Here is a 14,906-nt window from a genome sequence, read left to right on the forward strand (position 1 = left end):
TAGTAGAGTTTTCTCCTTAAAAACTCCAGCTGCCCCTCACTTATCCACCCACATTGGGAGATCTTTGTTAAACAACAATACTAATAATACTGTCAGAATATGCTAAGAAGAATCTACAGAGGAGAAAGTGAAGCAAGGAGGACACAGACACCTCTAAGAGAAATGGTGAAGAAGAATTCTGTGGTTGATGCAGGCTGTTTGGAGAGCGAGCCACTCCAGCACCACCAGCTCTATCACTCGACCTCTAGGAGGAAGCAGCAGCGTTGGTCTTGTCATCACGGGTGATAGGGATGCTGCGCTCGCTGCGGCCAGATTCACTACCCCCGGTGAGCTTTGGCCCGGTCAGAATCAGCAGGCCGTCAGCTGAAAGGGAGCACGTGATCGCCGACTTGTCAACACTGGAGGGGAGGCGGTAGCGGCGATGAAACTCGCGAGATATATAACCGTGGTCATCCTGGAAAAACAGGGTTAGTGCAATGATGGTAAAGTCAGTCCAGGCAAAGACTAATGATTAAATGAGCAGTTTAAGGCCTTATATAAATGAACATCTATTATTTCCAAAGGTAAAATTTAGTGATTTTGTCATAGACACACATTTGTTCCCATCTTACTTCTAATGTTTTGAAACTCAACAAATGTCACAGCTGAACTTCATAATAAAAGACTACGATGAACGTTTTGGATTTGGAGATACTGTTCTATCAGGAACTACATCAAATGCTAAACTTCTGTAATATCTTCCAGAATGTCGTAACTGAACGAAAGCTGTGTGAAAATCATGGATCTCAGTGTTGTAAAGAAATTCAGGAATCCTCTATATCTGCTGTTCTATTGACAACTATGATTTTCTTCTAAGATAGACCTATTAGATGTAGTTCATCTTGTTTGACTTTAAAATATGATCATATGAATTTTCAATCACTGGAAATTAGCAGGTCATAGTAGAAGTTACACTATTTTCATCTCTAGGTAGATTTCTAGTTTAAAAATAGCATTGCAGAGTCTAGTACAGCCACCATAGATTCTGCTGTGTGTTTACCTGTACATGGTTTTAAGGTATGTGAATTAAGGAGGCAATTTAACACTACATCAGATATGTACATCAAAATGCTAACCTTTGAATCCTTCTCACTGCAACAACTTAATCCCAGCAGCGTGTGGAGTGATCTAATTATTTGTCTGTCAAAGGAGATCTGGGCTGCTAATGTCAGAAACAGACTCAAATAATTTGCTTAAATGCATCATTTGCTACAACTCGACTGAAATAGAGCTTGTTGAGCACAGTCTGGACACATTCTGCCAGTTTGATGTAAATATCCTTAAATACTGTTGGTATATTTATGCACATAATGTTTCTTGGGGGGTTACAGTTTTGTTTTTTACATATGTAACTGTACTTTATGAAACAGTATGACTAACTTTGATTTTGTGTGTATGTGAGAAGATGAGCACTACCTGTCTTTCTCCATGTTTACCCTGGATCTCCACATAGTCTTCAGTGACCTTCACATTGAGCTCATCAGGAGAGAAGTGCTTGGCATCCAGGTAAACTATGAACTTATCCCGGTCAGACCTCACCTGGGGACACATACAACACATAGCAGCTCAATTATATAATAACATTGTGTTATGTTCATTATTAGGAACCTCTCAAAGTTTAAGTTCTCAAGCTTTTATACATTTAATGTGATTTTGTGGTTAACTCATTACTAGCTTTATACGTGCACCAACCAAACAATATTAGGATTTCTAATGCAAGTGCAGTATTCATTGTTGTGATAAACTCCAGTTTGAAGCTAAATTGTTTAGAATTCAGTTGGAATAAGCATGTTTCTCAGTACACAGTGAGTAGTAATGTAAAGTGCGACTCTATTTAAAAAGATATTGATTACTACTTGAACTATAAGTGTTAATATGAGCCTCTGAATTGTCTTTGTATCACTAAAGACTTTCTGGTGAACACAGAAAAACATTACTCAGGACAAAGTACTGAAGTTGCTATATTCATGATGCCGGTGTGAGATCTTGTTACCTCAGAGATGCCAGAGTTAGAATAATCCAAAAAGTTGCGGAACAGAGACTGTCTGTAATAGGGGCTGATGGTGGTGGCAGAGTAGGGGAAGAGGTCGTAGTCAAATATGCCCTCTCCAAAAAACTGATCGAAGAGTCGGGCAGGGTAGGCAGAGCCCAGGGCACGTCTGAACCAGGGGTGCTGGATGGCAATATCCATAGCGACTAGAGACAGTGTGGTCTGGTTTGGCTTGATTCAGCTTGGAGGGTGAACCTGCTCAGCTCACAATCCAGCAGTTGGAGGAAGGGAGGTGAAGCAAGATGGAGTAAAAGAAATGATGATGAGAGGCAGTGATTGTAGGAAGTTTCCGGAGGGTTTGTCCTCTGTTCTCCAGCTGCCTCCTCTTTATATACCTGAGAGCCAGAAAGAGAGGCTTAAACCACAATCCCTCTGGAATGGCATTATCTCATGGTGGGTTGGGCCCTGTCAGCAGAATCCAGGTTGAGGATAGGGCGCACTGCTAGGTCCAGACCCTGGTGCGACCCAGTGCCATCCACACATCAGACACTGAGGGCTGCCAAAACAAACCCTGCCAGACGGACACGAGAGAGGAGAGTATGGCACAGACAGTGCAGTTAGGAAGCTAATTAAAGACAGGAATTCTACCTGCATGATAATGCATCAAACAGATACAGACTTTTCTATTCTGTCAGTCCGTCAGTGACACAATACTGCTGTATTGTTCTGTCTATGTGGGTGGACGGAGCGCAGATTTAGAAACAATGCTTCCCAATGTCAATGGAGCAACAACAAGTGACAGAGAGAGGACAGATGTTGTGATCCATATACATACGTAGCACTAAAGGAGATCTGAGCTATACAAATACACTATAGCACTTTACATAGTAAGGTCAAAACTTTAGAGAAGAATCAGAGTGGACCTGTAGAAGAATACAGCCGGACAGGGACAGTGTGGAAGAAGCATAAGGAAGGGGGCACTGAAAACAAACCTGAACTGAAAACATACATTGTTAATCACTTTATGGTGGTGATTGTTTAGGTGCTATAATATATACACACTCTGTACTCTGTATGTATGTATGCATTGTAATCTATCAGTATAATATAACATGTTATGCATATGACCTAAGCTAAACACCAGCCTTGTACCTGTTCTATCATTACAGGATACAGGACAACAAAACTGGAAATCTATGGCAGGTGGGTATCTATGATTTTCAGAATGACTTACCATTATTGGAAGAATACAGACAAAAGATGATATTAACGGGAAACCTGCTCAGTACTTATTATATTATAGTATTAACAAGGGGGGTAGTAATCACTGCTTAAGTTTACAGCCCATATATTAGAATTTATGGTGTAACTACAGGGAAAAAGAGGTAAATAATAAATCTGGGGATGATGATGTGATGAGTTTCTGCTGTGGTTTGATTTCAGAATTTTAATGCATACTGTTTACTGAGACCACAGAGGCCAGGAGCAACCTCCAGTTCTGGACAGTCAACTCCAGTGAGTATATGTAGAGGTAAGCTACATCTGCAGTTAATGCTAGAGCTCCACAGCTTGCACCCTCTCTAGCTCCTTTCTCATAAGAGATGATGTTCAGTTTTCTTCTGTGTACCAAGGCCCTTGGCTTGACTAACCAACTAACAGAGCTTTGTGTTTTGTCTTTTTCACATTTCGATGGGTATTTATTATTAAAATTTTTGGGTTATGTCAAAAACAAGAGTGAATTCTGTTGTCAAGGTAAGGGTTACTTCCCATGGCTGTTGTTTCACTACCAGCGGCTTCTCACTGTCTGCATTAGTCTAATCCTACAGGGCTTTAGCCAGCTAGCACAGGGGCTTAGCTGATCCATGTACCCACAGGCCAAGAGCAACTGGGCCGGGATTGGGGCTGCTTTAGGGACAGGTTGGGGAGGTTTTGGGGTTTTGGGGTAGCTAGCTACTGCAGACCGGACACAGATGCTTTTAGACTGGCTGGAGTTCAGCAGAGTCAGCATTCTGGTTTTTATCAATGGGTCAGACAAAAGCTGTGTGTTCTGTCCTTCCACAGCTCTGAAAAGCTGTTTTGGCCCACAACCTGGCAACCTGCAGGGCAGACACACTCATTTTCAGGGGTAAAGAAAGTTCAAAAGGGTGTGGAGAACATAGAGGAGGGGATAAAACGAGCGAGCATCATGTTAAAGATAAAACTGAGACAAAAGTGAAGAATGAGAGCTTGTATCCTCATGTATTTACATCTCATTATGTTTGCCATCGCACAGTGGGTACAGCCAATACAAATATTTAATATAATGTCTTGAAAAAGAAATGAACCACTGGTGTACTGAGCAACATGGGTCGACCAAGGAAAACCAAAGCTGTTGACAGACACATGTGAGAGCTGTGAGGAGGGAAACAGAAACAACAGTGGCATCACCAACAACGTCCACAGAGCAGAGGTGAAGGTAGCACAATCCAAAGGCAGAAGAATACTGAGAAAACTTCACGACTGCTGGATAGAAAGTCAAATCAAACCCCCCCAAAGGATCGGCAGGAAGTTGTAGGTGGGACAGGAGCTATGGTGTGCAGCCTTGATGTGCAGATAGGGTAAGAGTAAAGGAAGTAAGGTCTAATTTTTGCATACATCTGGTAGAAGCGTGTGAAGGGTATTTTAAGACAGAGAAAGTTAACAGTAGCAGCTGTAATGATAGTTGAAAGCTGTCTCTAAACAGACCTACATGCCCATATTCCTGTCAGAGTTCCTCTCTCACGTTCACAGAGGCCTCTGCTGCCTCCTGCTGGACTGACATGATATCCCCTCTATTAGCAGGTGGGACCACAGCAGACTGCATATGATCAAATGTGTTTGATTGAATCGTGCAGTCATCCAAATATTTCATAAAGACTTGGAGCGAAATGAATGTGCTAACCATACAACACCTGTCTCCCAGCTAGTTTGTCTCTGTTTTTTATTGGATTTTTGTTAATGGATTGTGCAGGCATTGTTAGAGAAGTTAGTTTCATCTGTGATTTTCCTGCTACTACTAGTTGAAATGCATGGTGTAAAAGTTGTTGCAGATTTTCCAGAGCATGCTGCTGCTCTCAGGGTTTCTCACTTACGCAGGTGACTTTCTCACAGTCCGTTTATTTCTTCATCCTGTGACTACATGTGCATGTTTACCAACTCTTTTGTCATTTCAGACCCTGCCACACCCATCTGTCCTGCAGTAAACCTGGCTTTTCCCTACTTTCACTACTCAAGTCACCTGATGTACCCCCACCTCTCTGCTCACCTGTTCCTCATTCGCTCCTAAGCCTCTTAGTGTTTATATCAGCCCACTTCCCTCACCGCCAGTGCTCAGATTCTATTCTGACTGTTCAGGTTTAAGAGTGTGATCGCCTGGCAGTTCTGCTTTGTATGCTGCGGTATCGTTTGAAAGCAGAAGGGTGAACAGTTTGTGGTGGGGGTAGGTGGAGTCTTCCTGGTGGCTGTGTTTGCAGCGTATGTCCTGGCTGGTTGGAAAAGGAGATCTGAGGCACAGCAAACCAGTCTCTGTGCAGCCTCTGTAGAACGTGGTGATGATGGGAAGGGGGCGATTGGCTCACTTCATCTGACACAGGAAGTGCAGCTGCTGCTGAGCTTTTGTTGGCTACAGACAAGGTGTTTAGGGTCCAGGCCAGGTCACATCTGTGATGTGCACACCCAAGAACTTAGCAAACAACGACAATATTCAGATGATAGCAGGTTTGTACACATGATGGCACAGATTATAGACACATTTCCATTTTATTTATACTGTTTATTACCAAATCACAGCTAAAGTGTGTGTGGCCATCGATTGGGGTGAATGGAAAGCGTGAGAAAAAAAGTTCAACAAGATTCAAAGTGACGTGAGTGAGCATGGTAAGCAACTGGAAGAAAACAGTTAAAAGCTCTGCAGCAAGATGACTTGTTTTAAACTCTTGGGACAGACGGGAGACCTGTATTGTGAGAGCAAAGAGTATAAAGTTAAGATAGACCAGACAGGTATGAAGAAGCACTTCCAGTTAGGACATGTCATCAGAAGCATCATAAAGTCTGATCTGGCTTCAATAGGGAGTTAATAAATAGAAGTCATAGCTAGTGGCCACAGCAAAGAGAGGAAAAGACCCAACGTAGACATAAAGGTACCACAGAGATTACAAATGAATCCAAGACAAACAATAAAATTAATAACAAGCCCAGTCTGTGTTCAGGGACCCTTCACCGTCCAACCTGTTCAAATTCAAATGATTTTGACAAAAATATCTAGAACAGAAAGTTGTCTCTGTGCTGGTCTCTGAAAATCCAGGATTTGATTTGCAGACACGTTTCATCATCACTGCATTATTATTTTTAATGAATGCATGATTTGATTATTTGTCTTTATGATTTCACACTTGTGTTATTCAAGAGGAGCAGAGAGAGAGAGAGAGAGAGAAGGAGGGAGAGAGGAGGTGGGGGGGATTTCACAGCTTATTTCCTGCAACATTTAGTTGGGTGACGGAGCAGAACACGGCTCATCCACCTCTCACCACAACTTGTCAGTGCTGCGTTAAGACCTCACGGACGGATCTCGTCCTGTCCTCGCCGCTCTCCGAGCTCCGTGGTCCCGCTCGGTTCGACCAAACCGAGACAACTCGGGCTTTGTGCGCAGAGGATGGGACAAGGACGAGCTTTAGTTCAGTTCGCGCCGAAATAGCAACTTGTCAGGACACAGACAGTCTGCTGACAGCACAACTGGGATTTCATAGCGTTATTAGTCACTTGCTTTTGGTGGACAACGACGGGACAGGGACACCGCAGGGATGATGAGAGGCTCCACTCCTGCGGTTGTGGAGCGGCCTGAGCTGGAGGACGTAGCCGAGGAGGAGGACGCGTTCGCGGCGTTAGGGAGCTCGAAGAGCACGCTGGACCCCAGCAGCTGTCAGGTGAGTCAATGTTGTGCGTCCGTCTTTCAGGCCACAGCCAGATTCATTGACACTCACCCAGGACATCCTTAAAATACTCTGAGCTGTGTCCACGACTTCCTCTGTCAAACCCACCAGTACCAGCAGACAGCAGAGCCACACTGTGCACGGCAGGGGGTGCATTCAAGGGAGCTCTGTCAACTTAGAAGTTGAGAAGTGAAATAGAGAATTAATACATGGATTTATCACAGGCACCAGGAGACAAGGATGTGGAAGAGGACGAGGACGAGGAAGGCCAGATGTCCGTGTCCCAGATGGAGGCCGAGTTTGCCCAGCTGAACCTCAGGAAGCAGGTGTCCTACAGGTAGAGCACATTCCTGACAATACCAGACATGCTTACTGCCAACCTGTTTTACCAGGACGTTACACTGTAACCTGTTCCTCAGCCTGTGTGTGTGTGTGTGTGTGTGTGTGTGTGTGTGTGACACAGCCGTTGAAAGTACTACCTCACGTTTAATGGCCCCTCTTATCCACTGTGTAGATCAGTGTTATCGCAGTGATCTGTGCTAACATTACCTCATGCTAACATGAACAAGAACAGGTGATTGTTGCACGTAGTTCTGACTGAACTGGGCTTAGTGAACTCTTCATTAGTATCTAAGTATCTTAATCCAAACAATAACAGGCGATAAGTTAACCTCCGCCTCTATTCAAAGATGATCTCTGGCACTGGATGACTCTGGTCACCTTGATCTTTCCACCATCTGTTCACTCACTCCTCGGATCAGATGTGTAATGAATGCAGATGCACTAAAGCCAAGCATCAGCACATCCCACACAGAAACTGGTAGGCCTATTTTTAAAATCAGCACCGAACAGCGAGACTGCGTATTTACATCTCACGCAGAGAGAAGAGACACAATTTAAAATATAACATTCACAAATGTGAATTTTATGAGTTTAACACACACATCAAAGCACAACTGTATCATTTTGATGCATCTCTGTTTCTGCATAAATATGACCTAAAACAGTATTTTTTATATAAATTCTCAAACTACATAAATTACAGAATTACACTTGTTTGTTAATTTACCAAGGGGAAGTCAGAGATTTCTGAAGCGTTAGAAGAGTTGTTGATGCTGCACCAGTCGACTGTCAGGCACATCATGTACTAATGGAGAACATTCAACTCTATTGCTACCCTTCCTAGGAGTGGTCGTGGATTGTGTCAGTTTACACAATAAGTAGATATAATAATTATTATTATTATTCATTATTATTCACTGCTCAGTTATCATCTCCAGCATCATATAATCAGTGTCATCGCACATAATCATAGCGAGACCGTCCACATTCTCTTATTAGCAAGTCAAGTCAAGTCAAGTCACTGGGTCGGGCAAGTGAAACATTAGTGGGTTCTAGCCAAATATGTTTCTGAATGTTAAACTCAGTTATTCATTTACCAGCAGCTCCTGTGATGTCGAGTGAGTTTGTGTAGAATAAATGTTACCAGCTGATGATGCTGTATTTTACAGGCCCACTTTATTGTGATTACTTAAGCTGCTGCAGTTGTTTTCTCTGTGAATGAAGTATTGGCTTGTCTGTTACCTTAGAAACAGATGCTATGTGTGAATATCTGATCGAATTGTAGTCGCTCCTCGCGTTAATAGCTGCCCCCTCACTGCTCCAGACAAACCCGCTGAGTGAAGTTTGACCCTCAGTGTCTAAACGTTTTCTGTCATTTCTTGTTGTCATAGAGAAACAAACCTACACAGCTAAACACACAGATGATGATGAATATTCAGTCTGAATTATTTAAAGGCTAATTTAACAACAAGCTAGACTGCTTCATGTCACTCTTTCCCCCCATTGATCCTGCAGTCACCACTGGAACATGACTGGCAGAGAACTAGTGCATTTGAACAGACATAAAAAACTAAAACCTGACTTCTGGTGCATAAGATTTGGCATCTACCCAGGAGTCTCTTCATCGTTGTGCCTCTTGGTCCAGAGTCTCACAGTATATTATGGCTGGAGAAAGATCAATCTATCAATTAATTCACAGTTAGATTTAGTTAGCTTGTGCTTAACACCAGAGATCATCTTTGACCGGCGTTGCCATCTCCCCACATATACGACCTCCTATTATATTCATACTGCAAACTTTCCATGCAACGGAAAAGTAAACGTGCAAGACCAACGAGAACATGCAATGGAAGCTTATGAGATGTGATGAAGCAACCAGTAAGTCCTGTCAAATATGTTTTTCTAGCTTCTTGACTCTGATAAACAGTTTTCCTTCTCAGCTGATTTCTCTGTTCCCACCTTAAACCTCGTTTTAGCACCCGCATGTACATGTAACAGCAGGATCTATGACAACTTAACCAGTTTGGAGCCAGAGAGATGATGCGTCAGAGAATAAGTGAGCCAGAACATATGCAAAGTGTGAACAGGCATGTGAACCCACCAACAGACAAGATAAATCATGTTTTAGTCACATACAGAATCTCGAGAAAAGAAGCCATATTGTTGAGAAGGGGGCTCCTTCTTTAAGACACCTTTTTACACTGAACTTAAAAGTGCTCCAGGATTTGGTCTCAAACACAGTTGATTATGGTTTCAGAATTATCTCTCTGCATCAGAGTCTGCTGCAAAGAAAGTTAGAGTTGGAGTAGGACTGGGGTCTAATTAAATATAATAATACAGAACTGCGTACAGTATGGAGTATATAGTAGCATTATGTGTGTGCCAAATGTAACTTTAATCATTAATATACTGAACACAATTTATAGTAACTTCAGCTGAGGTGGAATAATGTCGTAAATGCTGCTTCAGTCTCCCCGGAGATGTAAGAAGAAGCTGGTCTCATAATGAAATATCACTAGAAATTTCACACACCTTCCCACATACACTGGATATCGCCTTTGGTCTTTTACACAGGCTATGGGGTGAAAAAAAAGTAACCACCTCGCTTCTGACACTACCTCCTGATGTAGCTTAAAGAAAAACTTTAGAAATCTTTAAGAAATCTGGTATAAGATGGAATAGAGAACACTGTGGTTATATAACCTTGTCAAATGTTCTAGTGTAATACACATAATATACCTGTAATGCAGTACATGATAACAGTTTGCCTTCTCTGTAGTTTGGGATGTGGCTGGATGAAGTCCAGTAGCATTCCATGGGACAACCAGTGAAAGACCCAGTTTTAAGCCTGATATTGAACAGAACATGACAAACAAACGCATGCCAAGCACTGAATGCTACATTACATAACATGCACAGATTTTCTCCCGTCCTACTTCAGTTGTTTTATTTGTGTTTTTTGGTTCAGCCTTTCAAATGTCACTGGTGTCTGATTTCAGGTGTAACATTTCAGGAAAAAGGCTGGATGTTTTCCATCACTGAGCTGGAGGTCACATAGCAAGTCACTGTAAAGCTGCATATCAGCGGACTTCTTATGTCACTGCCAGCATGAGGCATAATCTTAACATTATTTAGTATAATCGGTAAGCCAGATGGGATTGTGTGAGTGTGTGTGTGTCTGTGTGTGAGTGAGTGGGGGGTAGGGAAGGTTGGCATGGCTGTCAATTCTCCTGACTCACTAGAGGACTTATGTAAGGATCAGCTGTATCTGTGGCGCTGCAGCATGGTGTGTTTGTGTGTGTGCGAGCGTGCATGTCCTTCCATGGTTGTGTGGACAAGTTTCTGTTCTGCGGTGTTCTGAGGACATTTAGGAATTGCGCGGACATGTAAACGGTCCTTGAGTGTAGAGATTTTAATTGACAGTTCAGGTCAGAAATCTTCCCAACACACTACTAACTTCAAAGTGGACTACTAACCCTGGAAACACTATTAGCTCTAAAGGAACATTGTAACATGTTGTTTAATGTGCTTCTTGGGTAAAGCTGGAAAAATCTGAGAAGTGGTGATTCAGCTCTGATACTGTCTTCTTGTTCACTGCTGCTACACGTCCTGAGAGGCTGCTAGTGATGAAAGAGGACAGGGAATTTGAATTATCTTTTGATTTTGTTACAGAGTGAAACATGGGAATAGCATTTTCCAGTTTCTGTAACCTAACCCTAAGGACTGTTACACACAAAGCCAACATCAAAGAATTAGGGCTGACGTAGAACAACTGTTGAGTTGCCTGGTGTCATCTTTGCCTGGTCCAAAAATTGGCCCTAGGAAATTCTCTATAGCAGCAGGTGGTGGTAGTCTATTGCCATTCAAAAAGCACAAGAAGAGCTATGACTGCATATATACAAACCATAAACAAAGTGGGGTCTACCACTGATTTAACCTGCTGAAACAGCAGACAGGAGTCACTCCACAAAAACTAGGTCTTTGGTTTCAAATCCAAAAATCTTCCACACATTACTTCTCAGATGGTTTGGTGCTCATTGTCCATTCATCAAAGTCTGCTTGTCTTCTCTTCAATATAAAGATAAGCTAAGAAGTGAGAATGTTCAATATGAACAGGGCATTACAGATAGAATAATGGAAATAAAGAGTGACATCCCCCCCCAGGATATACATCTAATAAGGGATGTGGAGAGTCATAAACAAAATTCATAGGATCATAGAGGAAGACCATAGATGCAGCATATGTGTTGCCTTCATACAGAAAGATGTATAGGATGTCAGAATGTTTTCTATTTCACTGGTCTAATGTGATGGCTTGAGGAAAGTACCACTGTGAGATGGAGGACCTGGGCTGGTCTGTGGTTTTTGGAACCTGCAGAGCTTCCAAAGTTGCTAGGAGGTAACATTTTTTCTATGGCCAAAAAGGTTGACATCATTGTTCAGAGATAGAAATTCTAAGACCTCTAAGGCTCTTGGACGGAAATTGATGCAAAGGGACAGGTTCATAATTCTCTCCATGGAATGGGACAAGTGCAGGCTTTTTAAACTGTGGGATGTTCCCAACGTTCTTAAATGTAATAGGGAAAGTACCAGTTGTGAGCTGTAAAGGATGTGTGTCATGCTTGGCCTGAGTGTGGTTTGACATGTGTCAACATGCAAAAGACAAAGAGGAATGTTTCATTTCAGTAAACACGTAACCATAGTGTTTGATTAATCTGAGATAATGACAAAGATACAGTATTAAGATGTCTTATCCTGCTTTTATATCTTACCTACTTTTTATTGCAAGTGTAATCATGGTTACCACTGAAACTGTTATTTATAATCACATACTGACAATGGTCGTCACTGACTATAGAGCCTCCAGATAAAACAGACCTGTTTCTTTCAGACAGCTTGAACATTGAATTAACTGAAAGGCAAGGACCCCACACAGTACATGTGTTGTTGCTGATGACAGATCCTGACAAGAAGAGGACACTGAATGCTGTCTTCCTGGCAATTATAAGACCAATTGGAACAAGATTCTATTTGTTCAGTGTAATTATATCTGCTGTTTGAATGATATGTAATGGAAATAAAACAGACAAGACAAAGATGAGTAATAAGGGTTTGTGTCAGGTTTGAGGTCTGTCAATTAAGTGATAAAAATAGCCCAGAACAAACATGTGCCATAGCCACTGCACTGTTTACCTGCTGTAAATAGACATTGATCAAGAAATCGAACAGCACAGCAACAGGCAATGTTGGCCGTTGTGTTTTTAGCCTCGTAACAGTCATAGTCCATAGAGGAAAAACATCTTTGTTCAAATGTTGTTCAGATGCACCTGCAGTATTTAAACTGCTAGTTGGACTGGAAGATTAGTGAATTAATGTATTTGTTTTGGCCTGTAATGTGAGCTTCCATGAAACTTTTAGCCTCTAGCACCACTTGAGTCTTTCAATTGTTTTTAATGTCTGTGTTTGCCATTCGATACCTGGTTTTACCTTTGCCTTAGGCAGCACAGTGATGATCCTATTGATGATCATGAGTGACATGTGTAGATGCATTAACTTGGAACAGCTGAGGGAGTGGGAAGGGAAAAACAATGCACTTCTTGCCTCAAGCCAAAAAGTTGCATAATGTAGCACAACAGTACACCAGATGGAAGCAAACGCGGACGGCAAAGATAAACAGCAAAAAGAACAGGCAGTAACACCCAAACAAACAACACCAATACAAAACTGCACAACTCCTTCTGTTCGCAGGTTTTTTTGTGTAGTTTTCAGTATGCATGGATTTCACGTATTGCTGCAGACATTTCAACACTGACGCAGTGATAACTGTGTAAACCTGAACTGTCCGTATACATTATCGCTGTAGAAGACCCGACCTTATTAGACGTTGAAAAGACAAATATGAACTAGAGCAGTCCAGCAAAAGAGATGTACACCCACGTACAGTATTGCTGTTACACGTGTGACCTTAGCTCTTCGTCTAACCTACAAGCTTATAGTTACTTACAGCAAATGCTATCTGGCTAACTGATGTCTTTGCCTGCATGTGTGCTTCCTAGTTATTAGCTTTTTTGATTTATTGTCACCCATCTCTTATTTGTCTGGGGCAATAATGAGATGCACAGCAGGCTTACTTTACTGAAACGCTGGCTGGTTTATTACTGCAGTGAGCAGAAATTTGATTGTGTTGATAACTGGGCTTGTTCCTGGTACTACACTGTCCTGCTGAAAGCAGACAGCCATGATTAAACTAGAGAAGATACTGTTATTTTATGGAGGGCTATAGACAACTGCCTACCAACTTTTGGTAAATCTGTGTCTTTCTGTCTCTGCTAGTTTGAAAATAACACAGAAACCATCGACCCGCGTTGAGCACCCAACAACTGGAAGTGAAAAACTTTGATCTATTCACCTACAGTCAGCGCACTGTTCCTCTTTGACCCGATAACAGTAACAGTGCTGCAGTGAGCAGGATTAGCGGTCAGTCTGCAGAGCCAGAAGAAGTAACTAGGTTAATCAATTTCACTGATCACTACTGTCCTTCCACAACAATAGAGAGTAGAGAGTGTTTATTATGTTTTCAGTTAATCTAAATACATAAATTGGTATTAGCAACCTGTAGTGCAAAAGGTACTCCGTAAACACAGTGGGAAAACCCATGTTGCACAACTGTACTAAAAAGGCACACATGCTGATGGAGAGGGAACTACCATGTAAGGAGCTACTATGACGAGCAGTCTGGGGTTCGTTGTTTTATTTGAGTACAGGAAGAGCTGAGGAGATACATATACAAACATAATATGCTCACTTGAGTGTTTTGTGACAAAGTTAAACTTTGGGCCAGCTGTGGCCTCCCTCCAGTAGGGGTCCTTAGGCAAGACCTTGTAACGCTTACTCTGCCTGCCTTTGTACTATGTAAATCACTTTGAATAAAATCTTCTGCCAAATGACTAAATGTGATGGTAGACTGACACATTTTCTGCTTGGGGCTTAATGTAGCTTGATGTGCTCAGTCTGCTGAGACCGTTGCGTACTATTAACACAGCCACCTTCTGTCACAACACCAAACCAGAACACACACATTTAAACTTCCCCTTAATTAATCACTATAGCTGCTGTTAAATGCAGTTTCCATTCAAATGTCTTGTTCCTTTTCATCTAGAATCTAGTGGTTTGTCATGTTTATTGTGCATTTTAAGCAAGGTTTCAGGGTTAGATATTGTCCTCGTTATGTCAGGGTGTTTTCTAATTTCTGCAGATCTATGTGTGTGTGACAGTCCAAACCTATAATGTGCAACATACAGTATATGAAAGAGAGTGAACAGTACAACGTCTAAGGATGTGAAGGCGTAGGTGTGTGTCTGTGTGTATCGGGACCTCAGCTGACACGTAAATGTCTTTAAAGCATTTTGTTGCTGCTGCTGATACCAGCTCTCACAGACACACTGCCTTCAACACTTTTATACAAATTACACTTCTTGGGAGAGTTGGGTGACCTGGCTTTGTAGTTTGAGTCCTGGATCCTCCTGACCACATGTTGAAGTATACCTGGACACACACATACCCAATATTTTAAATAATTATAATACACA

At 42.0% G+C, this 14,906-nt stretch overlaps 2 protein-coding genes across 3 annotated transcripts in view; one reads left to right on the forward strand and one right to left on the reverse strand.

Moving 5' to 3' along the window:
• Window positions 1-244: 244 nt before the first annotated feature.
• cryaa (crystallin, alpha A) lies at window positions 245-2,238 on the reverse strand. The gene is made up of 3 exons (XM_026363632.1): window positions 2,033-2,238; window positions 1,456-1,578; window positions 245-454 (listed from the first exon to the last, which is right to left on the reverse strand). The coding sequence occupies exons 1-3, from the start codon at window positions 2,228-2,230 to the stop codon at window positions 245-247; spliced, it is 531 nt and encodes a 176-aa protein (XP_026219417.1). The 5' UTR covers window positions 2,231-2,238.
• Window positions 2,239-6,513: 4,275 nt separating this feature from the next.
• Window positions 6,514-14,906, forward strand: part of LOC113163630 (diacylglycerol kinase zeta-like) — a 79,332-nt gene continuing 70,939 nt past the window's right edge. The window contains exons 1-2 of one of the 2 annotated variants that reach the window (XM_026362396.1): window positions 6,514-6,969; window positions 7,200-7,312. In XM_026362396.1, coding sequence (XP_026218181.1) covers window positions 6,847-6,969; window positions 7,200-7,312 — 236 coding nt within the window. In that variant the 5' untranslated portion in view covers window positions 6,514-6,846. Of the gene's footprint in view, window positions 6,970-7,199; window positions 7,313-14,906 lie in introns of those variants that run through there. The other variant, XM_026362397.1, reaches the window with a different exon arrangement.

The sequence above is a fragment of the Anabas testudineus genome, chromosome 2, assembly GCF_900324465.2.
Source record: "Anabas testudineus chromosome 2, fAnaTes1.2, whole genome shotgun sequence".
Lineage (NCBI taxonomy): Eukaryota > Metazoa > Chordata > Actinopteri > Anabantiformes > Anabantidae > Anabas > Anabas testudineus.